The following is a 12162-nucleotide window of genomic DNA, read 5'->3' as shown; positions in this document are numbered from 1 at the left end:
GGGTAGTGACCAAAACAATGAAATCATGGATACAAGCGGCCAAAACTAGTTTGAACTGATCATGTAACGGCACAAAAAAGAACAATAAGTAATATTCCTAAAGACGCCTCCACATCGTCATTCTTTTTTTTTTTAAATGGTAAATGGTTGCATTTATATAGCGCTTTTATCCAAAGCGCTTTACATGATACATCACATTTACCCATTCACACACACATTCACACACTGATGGCAGAAGCTGCCATGCAAGGCGTTAACCACAACCCATCAGGAGCAATTAGGGGTTCGGTGTCTTGCACAGGGACCCCTCGACATGAGCATGACAGGCCGAGGATCGAACCGGCAACCTTCCAGTTACAAGACGGCCACTCTACCCACTGATCCATGCCGCCCCACAGTTTTGGTTGTAGTAAGTGTTGGCCCTGGCTGCAAGGTAATTAGTAACACAGCACAAATGTTACAAATTGCTGCTGTGAGTGTTCATTGCATAAAATGGTCCAAAAAGGACCGACAAGAATGATGTTTAAGGTGTCAGTTAACACTATTTCAACCTGCCAGCCAATCAGGAGCAAGTATTTTTCTTGGACCACCAGCTGAACTGTTACAGAGGCAACTGCCAGAAAGTTGATTCCCGGCAAGTGAGGTTAATAAAGGTTGAAGATTAGTTTATGTCATTTTAAAACACGGACTCTCTACTTTGTAGGGCAGAAGAGAAAAAAAAAGTGAGGAAAGGGAAGGAAGGCTGATGAACGGATGGAAAGATGGCATCTGGAAAAACATTTGCTGCATTCGAGGGAAGGCGGCCATCTTTCCTGGCATTGCTGACACATACTGTATAAAAACAGACACTTTTAACTCAAGAGATGCAAACACACACTCAGAAAAAGTGTTAAAACCTGCAGTATAAACTCGCATTCCCCAGATGAGCGCTATATGCAGCTTGCGCCGTTTGATTCCAATGTAAGCTAATAAAAGTGTCCTTGTGTGACGGGCCAGACATTCCTTCCAGTCTTTAAAAAGCTCCTGTGGAATGGCTGAGATGAGTCACAGCTACCAGGAGACCACCAGTCATGTTTAGTGGGACACATGAAGTCACTCACACTCTCATGTATGTTTAATTCCATCATGTTACCCTCTTTTTTTCTGTCTACATGAAAGTGGACCAAACTTATTCGGCCTGTTTCAGACTTTTATCTACAAGTATCCAACATTTTCCAGCCTGAAACCGAGAGGGAAAAAGTTTTAATCGGAAGTAAAATATTCAGATTTACAGACATGTTTGGGTATACGTGTTCAGATGCTGCTTCTAGTGCTGTTTCTCACTCAGCCTTAGGTTTGGTCACTTGACAACTGCGTGGTATTGATGGATAATTTCTGTAGTGCCACACCCAACTGTATAATTGCATTGTCATAAATAATCACAAATAACAATGAGATATTCAGTGTCATCATTTGAAAATACACAACAGATCCAGATCAACAAGTCCAACATTTTGTCCACCCACGTTTCTACATGGCTGCACTTGTTTCCTCTCCACAAAATACCAAATACACAACTACACTGCTCAATGGTGCTAAACTTGCATGACATTAATCAAATCGATTCAGCTGCATGAAATGAAAGAAAAGTCAGGCTTAATTTGATTTTCCTCTAATGGCAGCTGAGTTTCACATAAGCAAACGACACTGACCTCCTGGCAGTCAGAGGTCAGGGAAAACAAACACAGAGGATCTGGAGGTTCTGGACAGACAATAGGACTCCTAAAAGTCAACCAAATGTTAGCTGATGAGAAGAATCAACTAAGTTTTTAATGATCAGTGAGTCACAGGAAAGGAAAACAACAATTCACACAGTCACAGCAGGACATCATCTTTTACTTTATAGATAAATATATTATCAATTACTGGCGCTGATGTTGGTCAATTTTCCCATCATCAGCCTACTTATTTTAAGATGCAACTGCCTCTGTCTGTCTGTCGTCACTCTGTGGTCTCAGCAATGTCTCTCTAGCAGAGACTGCAAAAACTGAACAAGATAAACACACCAGGAAATTAGCTACTTCCACAGGGGCTATGCTAATGGCTAGCAGCTAAGTTTAAAGGCAGCGAAACAGTGAAATACTAACAAAACAGAAGAACAGTAGACGGAACTCCAGGAGACAAACTGATCAATCTCCATCAGTCAGTCTCTCAGTAAACTAACATGCTGTGATGCTTTGACGCCTTCAGTTCTACTTCTAATATTCAGCTACAGAAATCCTTTTTAATAAAAAAGCCCGGTTACGAATGACCACATGCTGCTGATGAATGCCAGTTCCAAATACTGGTTATCAGTCTTTCTTGATTACCAACAATCAGTATCAGCCCTGAAAAACCCATACTGGTCGACCCCTACTTTACACCTGCTGTGATTCAACAGTTAAATATTCTTTTATATTTTTGGGCAAGAATTTCAAAACGTGGAATCATTTCAAGAGGGTGGACAACCCCAAGAAAGCAGCTCTTGAGACAAATTTTCACCGCTCAATAGACAACCTCAAACACGCCTCATCTTTGAAATAATGTCAGTAATCTAACTTGAGCCAGTCAGCCCAACCACGTGCTCTACTGTTGGATAGCCTTATTAAATATGATCAGTTTACACATGAAACTATGAATGACTACAAATCAACCAGAGAATCTTCTCTCATGGATAGCAGTCACACAGACATTTATCATGAAATAGCCAAGAAATCTGTCCACAAACACACCGACAGTCACACAGTGACGACGAACTGATAAAGGGGTTTTCTCACACACTGAGCAGGAATATGGACCAGCAGAGGGCAGAAACTGTGGCTCAGAGCCCCACTTTCCAGTGTGGGTTCCTCTATCGGACTCATTTACTGCAGAGCACAGTGGGATTTAAAAAGAAGTCAGTTTGCTGCCTCTATCTCCTCGCAGCGGTTCAACGGCATCAGTGAACCTTTGAAGCTATAAAATGACTCTCTGGTTGTAACTTTTGGATAGTTATGACCCATCAATGTAGGAGCAAGGGGATTCTCAGATTGCTGCAACAATGAGAAAAGATGAGACGTTCTGCAGATCAAAATCGCCTTTACGTTTGTGTTTGGTTGACATACTTTCACACATCAGCGTTCTCGCCAGCCCATTTCAGCGTAACGGGCCGTTATGCTGTCAGTTTAAAAGATTCCGCTGTGATTAGGGTCGCTAGGCTGCCTTTCAAGTTGTGGTATTGTGTTTTGAGGACATTTGCTTGCGTAATATTTCCATATTTATGTGAGAAAACTTCTTTATTGGGGCAGTTGGCGCTGTGAAAGAGTTATTTTGACAGATAACGCCATGTGCGTTTGTTTTTATCGACTGGGTGCCTATCTAGGTTAATTTATGTCTCCCCACCTCAGCCGTACTTTCCTGCCGATTGACCCATTCCCGTCTAAAATTAAGAGTCGCTTCCTCGGGGTTACAACTAGCATGTCTCGGTTGTTTCCGTGATGCCATGTATGGTGAATAGTGACCTAAATCATGAGCATTTGGAGCATCTGCGTGACGCTCATTGGCTGACATCTGGGCCGGTCGCTCGCGAGATTTAATGAAGGCTATTGCGGATAGTGTCGGGTGGTCCCGACCTGCCGTTACGCTGTAAAAAAATCCTGGTGAGAACCCTGCACATACTGCACACTACATCTTCTATTGATAATCCAGCCATGTAGATTGTATTTTTCTCTGTTACGACATCCAGAAAAGACTGTAGCGAGTCAAGACTGTGTCGTTTTAAGTTGCTGTCCTGTCAGCAAAATTCACAATGTGTGTCTGGTATAAAGGTTGCTTAAGGATATCAAAGTGAAACTGAACTGTCAAGTGCAAAGCAAAACATTAACTACATGGATCTAGTTGCAGCACTACTGCGATAAAAGAAGAAGTTCAGCTACAAAAAGTCTGACACAAGTCTGTTTTTACCTGTACTCATTCTTTAAGATTGGCTTGGTGAGCTGAAGGCTCAAATATAACTGTACTACTTTGTTCAAAAGGAAAAAAAAAAACAGAGTGAAATGCATTGTATTGTTGCACTTCAGTTACATCACAAGAACAATGTGCATTTAGTTTAAAAAGCTGCTGGTTGCAATGTAGATAACCCACTCCTGTCCAATGCAGCACCAATCAGTGTCTTATGGTAGATTATAAATGCACAGCATCTTCATAATATGCAAATATAATCAGATGAAGACAAGATTTTAATCACTTGAAAAAGACAAAGCAAAACACTGATTGTAATGACCTTGTCTTCTGAATTTATAGATGGCAGAGGATGGAAATGTGACGTCTGAGACTGAAGGAAAGTAAAAGTTTGTCTACCTTCAGCATAGGAAACTGCCTTGTATTGACAATTTACAGTGAATGTTGGTCATACTTTTTTTAATAAAGTGATCAAATAAATCTGAGCTTAGTCAAAATGCTGAAATAGTATTGATGGTATAACTTTTTTCATCAGGGACATCACAGTTTGCTTTGTGCATATTTTCTTGACAAGAGCACCAAATATGATGTAACAAATTAGGTGCATCTTTCACTTTGTTTAATTTTGTCCACAATCAGACCCAATTTGTGATCTTTGGCAGCATGATGAACAAACAGGTCCTGAACACTGACACTCAGTCAGAATCCTCCAAAAAGAAGTCCACACAGCTGCTAAAACTAGAAACTAAACCTTCCTGACCATCTAGCATCAAACTCTCCAACCTAACATCATTATCTTATCAAATTCCACCACACAGGTGATCGTATTTGACCTTCCAAATAACGTAGGAAGACCACTTGAAAAGAGCCAAAAAAGACAGGCACAACAAATAGCAGGAACTAATGGAGCAGTTAAAGATGAAGGATCCACTTTGAGTGAATTCTTTGGTGCACGGTCAGTCCAGAAAACATTTAACATGCTGGGTGTCACCATCAAGCAGCTGAAAGCCCCAAGACTAGTAGCTAAAGCTGCAGAGAGAGCAGCTAGGTGGCTATGAATCAAAAGGCCAGAACAGTGGCTGGGTGCTGATGGAACGCAAGTTAGGATCCAATTGGCCCTCAGCTGGGTCAACTAGGTAAGAAGATCTGATGGTTAAAGACCTCCAGTGACCCAAAGAACATCAGTCATGATGCATACCAGCATATCCAGAACATGCACCTTTCACCTGAGTAGCTCCTCTGCACAGATCTGCAAAACGCTTGACGAGATTCATTTGAAACTGCATGTTTGAGCGTCACAGAAAGACAAACGTGTAGACACTGATGCTAAGAAGACAGAGTTCAAGATTTTTCTACATTTATCTGAGACGAGCAGGACTTTGTGACATTTAGGGTATTTGGTCCTCAAATGAACTTTTTAGTGAAAAAGTTGACTTCCTGTGCCCGGCAGCAACTTAAAAAAAGAACAATATATGCATGTCAAGGAGTTTCAATAAAGTAGTTGAACTTTAATTGAACAAAAATATAACAAACAGCATTTTCTGTCAAAAAACATGCCAGGAAGAATTTTATTGAGACATTTATTAATCAAAAATATCTCTTTGATTTCCAGATCTTGACTTAACATGTAATTGGCTTTTTTTTTTAACTAATTGATTACCTGAACAAAACAAAATGATTAATCAGTGTTTATTTTGGTTATTAATTTAGTTTATAGAGAATATATATATATATATATATATATAAAAAACACAAAAAAAACAAACACAAATCTTATGGAAGAGGTGCATTTTTCCAGATTTAGGTATTAGCCAGCTTCCATGTGCAGATCCTTCAAATATTCCAGCAATTCCAGCCCATTTGCAAACATCGAGCAATTGAAAACATCTATACTACTGACTAATTATTTAATCTGTTATTTCACTCATCCATATTTTACATAATTTATATTTCAGTGCTGCACATACACAATATGTACGCTCAAACTTCAGAGAACTAAAACCTTCTCCCCGAAGCGTTTAGTGTCAAAGCAGTGAAAGTGGTGCAGATTTGTGTCAGTGGGGCTGACAAGTTGTCATGTATGAATTGTGCACACTCTCTGCTGTGGAAAACGCCCACAGGGACGAAGGGGAGAGGGTCACGGAACGAGAGATCCATGTGGAAAGATAGCATGATGACAGCTCACCCACAGAGTCCACAGCTACACTGGCACACATGCAGAGCTCACACACGGAGGCTTAGAAACGTAAAAGTTGACAGTTACAGGAGAGAAAACTCGTCACCAGCAGCGTAAAGATTCCTTTGGGTACATCGCTGTACCGCAGAGGGCAAAGGTCAAATGTTTCAAACACACCTGAACTTGAAATTCTTACTGAAATGTACATTTTTCTTGAGTTATATTTCACATTAGCGCATTAAACATTTTGGGAAAATTTGATGGAGTGATTTCTGAAACTCTTGTGTGCTGCAAGAACACAAACACTGGATTGTTTACCTCTAAAGGTCGGTTACAAGACAGAACTTTAAAAATCCTGAAGGAAATTCTCAAAACAACGTTGCACATGAAGCACAAGATTCATGACCAGATGCCGAATTACACAGAAAACTATATTTTCTGTTATCAGAAAAGCATTGTCAGATAAACTGAATAGAACTGCTACTATATAATTGCTGCAATAAAATTACTGAAATTATCTCACAAAGAACCAAGATGAATCCTTCCATTAGTGCTGCATTACTGTCTCAAATGTCTCGTCTTTTGCAACTACCAGTTAGAAATCCACAGACATTCACGTACTGCCACGGGCAACTAAAAATATCAGTAACTACTTATGTTTAAGAAGAAGAAATCACTGAATGTTTGAAATAAAAATGTTGCCACATGTTTTTGTCATCATCGAACGCTGCGACAAACTCAATAAATTCAAACTACATTTCCACGACGTTCTGTGAGACAAACCAAACAAATTTGCCTCCAGATCTAACCTGTGGCCTCATGTTGTAAAATCAGTCCTCTTGACAACTGAGTATTGTTGTTAACATAAGAGAATGTGACTCCTTGACCGCCTGGTTGTCAGTCCAGGTGAGCTTCCCTCATATCTGTTTCATACCTGAACAGGTAAAAACTGCACTGAAAGTTGCAGATGAAGCAGACTGTGAAGAGGTCACGCTTCTGTACAAGTGCAAGACCAGAAATAATTGGAAATAACTTCACATGCAGCTACAGGTCATTTACTAAACCGATTCATATCGAACAGTGCTGTTATTTTACACCTTGTTAGTTAACAACATATTCATTTACCTACTATGTAGTTTCTTTGGACAAATATTACTGAAAATAAACAATCCAGGATCTCCAAGTGAGGCACATTGACCTATTTCAGTTAAAACAACATAAAAGCTTATATAGAGTCCTTGAGTGATCAAAGGGAATGGAATGAAAGCTCAGATACACATAAGGGGTGCTTTGGTACACGAGAAATTCTCTTATCTGATTGGTCAGTAAGAAGTTCCTGACCCTGCCAAAACAGGGGGAAAAAGCACACAAGTTTCAGCAAATCCAGTCATTTCCTGACCGTCACTCACCCTGTCTTTGTCGTCGGCCACGTCACAGAGCACATCGTCCAGGTCGAGGATTCCTCCGTCGCCGTGCTCCAACCGGTGGACCTGCAGCCAGTAATTAGCATCCTGGAAAGCATTCAGAGGAGAAGGAGACGTTTAGAGACAAAATCAAAACTGAAAAGGGTTTGATGTGAGCTTAAATGTGGAAGATTGTGGTAGCAAATGACTGTCACTTCCCGGAAAAGACTGATGCAAATGTGCAACAAGAGAGATATCAAAGCCTAAGACGTCTGTGTCGTAAAATATTTAGTTTGCAAAAGCTCTGCAGAAAAATAGTCAGCATGGGCACTGATCAACAAAGAAAAAGAACAACTTCAAAAGCAACACTGACAGGAATAAAATGGATAAATAAAAGATTAAATTCAACCTGTGTAATCTTCAAACAAGCATTTAAGCATGACAGTCATTTTATCGTTGGTATTTTAGAGAACTACCTTCTCCATCATGAGGGCCTGAGGCGGAATCCCACCTACAACTAATCGAGTCTGATTCCTTCTCAAATGTTTTGGCATGAAAAAAAAAAAAACATTACACATTTGACTGAAGAAGTGAAGATAAAGATGGAGGTAAAGAGGGAGACAGGGGCAAGAAAATATGAAAATCAAAGGAATCCTGCAAGTAAAAACCTGAAGCAGAGGATAAACACTCAACTGATTAACAGTATTTATCTTAAAGTGCAGCTCAAAGTGTTTTTCATGCAAAACAGACACTGACAAAGAGAGATAATTGTGAAAATTCCCCTTGATGCGTCGAAACATAGAAACATGTGCGCAAAAATACAAATTATGACCACTTGACTGCACACTAGTGCACGTGTGGACTGTGCGTTTGTGTTCAATGCAAAGTGTCCAGGCTTCGTTCTGAGTCATGATGCGACTGTTTGGCTTCATCCTGCACACAGCGGCCCTCAGGGTCAAAGCCTCATTATCCACTGGTACAGTTCCAGTCCAGTGCAACAGATGCAGCTCACTGCAGCGGGCACCAGACGCTTCATGGAGGCATAAAAACACGTCTGTTTTGTTTAACTGGCAACTTAACGCAAGATAACAAGCTTCTCTAGAGGAGAGTTCTGAAAACGCAAAATCAGGAACGGAAAAATTCACTATTATGGTCAAAACAGCCAACTATTGGTTTGACTAAACCTGAGATTAATAATTGATTTTAGGGGCATAACACACCTTAACATTTGTGAAACAGAGCCCTGTTTTTATAAAAAGTTCTGCCACTGTACAAATCTCTGCATCAAATCAGGAATTAACTCTCCTTGACATGTAATGCAAATAAAACGGTCCCAAAAACACCAAATTTGTTGAACATCTGCTTATCGATACCAACTGAAATACACCAACGTTGAGTGTGGACATCTAAAACCTCGATATTACAGTCAGTCATGTTCATTTAAATGTTTAATATTTAAATAATTAAGCAGCTTTACGTAAAATACAAAGAAAAACATGCAGAGCTAAAGAAACAGAAAAAGAAAGGCCGAATCATTTGGAGAGCAAAGCTTAGTATATATTCAGGTAATCTGCATTTTTTTTCCACATATAAAGTCTGTTTTGAAGATCTGGATTCAAATATTCAGTGTATAAAATGGGGTTGAATATACTCAGCATGCACATTTAGGAAAGTATAAACGGATAAATTATAGCTACAAATATTACAAACTGGTTAAATTGGCAAAAAGAGCAGCTCAAGTCACTAAAATTACAGGTGGTTTAGGTGTGTAAATGCATGAATCTTAACATTTCGGTTATAAGAGAGAAAACAAAGAGGAGGATTTAATAGATCATGATGGACGAACAGAACGGCAAGAGTGGAAGCTAACAGCACTAAAGGAGGCAACAATGAAGAAAAGTGTTTTGTGTTTGTTGTTGACAGACAGACAGAGGTCACAGATGTCGTAGTTTGTGACATTGGGTGTCACTTTGTGTAACCTTTGACACAGAGACCCTGTGGATTCCAACTGATAGAGCTCAGTGTGAAAGTCTGAATACACACACACACACACACACACACACACACACACACACACACACACACACACACACACACACACACACACACACACACACACACACACACACACACACACACACACACACACACACACACACACACACACACACCTAAACGCTGTATGCATTTCAAGTAAGCTGGCTTCACATCAGAACAAACTAAAGTTGCACACAATAGCACATTTCTATCTGACATATTCTACTGAAATAAAAATGCATCTTTAACAACATGAAACTTCAAGCTTTTCGTTTAAATCGAGGCTGGAAGTTTCTGGATTTTTTATCTGACACAGGGGAGAAAAAAAAAGCAGAAAGTGGCCAAAATTCACATTCAGATCTGCATCTGTCAACAAGGCAGCACAAACAAATTACTGCTGGTTTCTGCGTGTGTTTAAGAACATGTTTTTAAGTCGTTGCCGTCTGTCATTTTCTTATTTCCAGAGTAGCTATTTCTAAAAAAGACGGGCTGGCATGTCCAACCTTTTTCTGTTTGTTGTTGTTGTGGGAAAAGAAGCCACACATCACCGCTTGTAATCCACTTCACTCGAAACACATTTCAGCGTTTTGTTCGGAGTGAATTTGGGATCACTCCCAAAAATTTAAAAAAAAGCAACCTTAAAACCTAAACAAGATGATGACGGATGGCGATGACAAGTTTTGGCGGAAGAACAATGAAATTCTGTGCTGAGCTTTAAAAAAAAACTGCTTGGACACAGCCCTCAAGAACTGACTTTTTATGACAAACACTATCCACTTGAGAACAACACATGTTGCTATTTTACTCGCAAGAAATTCAAATACAGTGTGTTTAATGTATTTTTTAAGTTTAAAAAAAGGTGCCCGAATCTTGTGAGGATAAAAACAAAATTACTATATTTTCTGTTAACTACCATTACAACACGCGAGACACTCCCTGTGTTGTGTAATATTTTATAGGGAGCCTCATATATCACACAAAAACAACAAAACATGACAACAGGACTTCCAACTCCAGGTTTTCTTTTAGGCTACATTTAGAAGGCAGTGTTACTCTGTGGGTTTATGGTGCATGGTGGTTGCCTGTGTGACGTCTCTATGGCGTGTGTCCGTCGAGAAAGAGCAGACCCGAGTGTGTGTTTGTGCGTCGATGTGTGTGTTAGTGTGTCATTCTGCCAGGCCGAGTTCAGCCGGTAAAAATAGCTCAGAGCAAATGTCACGGTGCCAAACTTAAGACGGGGTACTAAGTCGCATAGTAAACAAGGCTGCAGCACGCCAAGGTCTGAAAACAACACACACACAACTCTCTGATGTGGGCATTTCCACTTAAAATAGACTCACATAATCCCTCATATGGCATTTAAAAAAGACAAAAAAAACACAGAATACAAACGTCTTAACTTCACATCCACTCTCTCACTCTCGCCTGCTCCCTCGGGGCCTAAATGAGATTCCCATGACGCTAATCTGGTGGGCCCCCATCTGAAGTATTGCGTAAAAAGCACAGATCTGGAGTCAGATCAGAGGAATCGTAGCCCTCATCGGGCCAGCAGCAGAGCTGGAGGCAGGCCAAGGCCGACATGCCGGCTGCGAGGGAAAGCCCAGCTCTGCGTTTTAGACGGACAAGCTGCTCTGAAACGGCTCCATAAAAAGTAAAGTCCACTATGAAGGTTTACCACCGTGTTATTATGCAAGCTCCAGGTGGTGGTTAGTACAGTTTGGCAGAGATAAAGCATGAACTGAATGATGTAAAAGTAGTAAACTTCATGAAAAAGATAACAATAAATTAAAGCTTCTGAGACTTTTGATGACATTTAAGCTCATTCTGACCAATGTGGATATCAAAATTTTAACATGTTTTTCCCACCTAATTGAAGAAAAACTCAGGTCTCTCTTGTTGTGAACTTAAAGTATTGCTACTGTTAATGCTACGGTTACTGTCTCCCACTGGATGCAAACATACCCTGCTTCCATGCATCACCGGGAAAAATAAGAACGCTTCTTTAACTTCCAGGTATAATGTGCAAAAAAAAGAAAAATCAGTTGTCAACCAGACTTAAATATCAACTAAAAGGTTCAATTAGGATGTTTGCATAGTCACAAGAATAGTTTGAAATTCAAATTTGGCTGCAGTGATTTAAAACAAATAAAAGCACGTATAGTGTGTTTGCTCTAGCATTAACCCTCAAACCCAGAAGGCATGTTGCAATTAAAAACAGAAAGTGTAAGAAACAAAACATGTATTCTTCATTGTCTGTCATTATTATGTACATCATTTGCACATTCTGTCACTCATATTTTGATTTGTTCTATATTATATTTCTATCTTATTTCATTTCATTATATTTTATTTCATATTATTTTATCTACGCTTTATACCCTGACATACGTTGTCTTTCGGTTTACCTCTTTATTAAATATGCATGCTGCTGGAACAACTTAATTTCCTTCCAGGCATTAATAAAGTCATCTCAGTCTAAAAAAGCAGAGCAAATCGCTGGATTTTCTACTTTCCCACAGTCCCTGAATTACTCATCTGTGATGTGTCATTCTATCACAAAAATTAACCAAATCTAAGTTTAAAATCTTG

The 12162-nt window shown here is 39.7% G+C and overlaps 1 protein-coding gene across 1 annotated transcript in view; it reads right to left on the bottom strand.

Moving 5' to 3' along the window:
• The window catches only part of pard3ab (par-3 family cell polarity regulator alpha, b), a 335934-nt gene that overhangs the window by 271798 nt on the left and 51974 nt on the right, over positions 1-12162 (bottom strand). Inside the window, exon 2 of the mRNA XM_051953203.1 lies at positions 7543-7644. Coding sequence (XP_051809163.1) covers positions 7543-7644 — 102 coding nt within the window. The remainder of the gene's footprint in view (positions 1-7542; positions 7645-12162) is intronic.

This window comes from Acanthochromis polyacanthus, chromosome 9 (genome assembly GCF_021347895.1).
Source record: "Acanthochromis polyacanthus isolate Apoly-LR-REF ecotype Palm Island chromosome 9, KAUST_Apoly_ChrSc, whole genome shotgun sequence".
NCBI classification, from domain to species: Eukaryota; Metazoa; Chordata; class Actinopteri; family Pomacentridae; genus Acanthochromis; species Acanthochromis polyacanthus.
The sequence above is the reverse complement of the archived record's forward strand: the minus strand, read 5'-3'. Positions and strand labels throughout refer to the sequence as shown.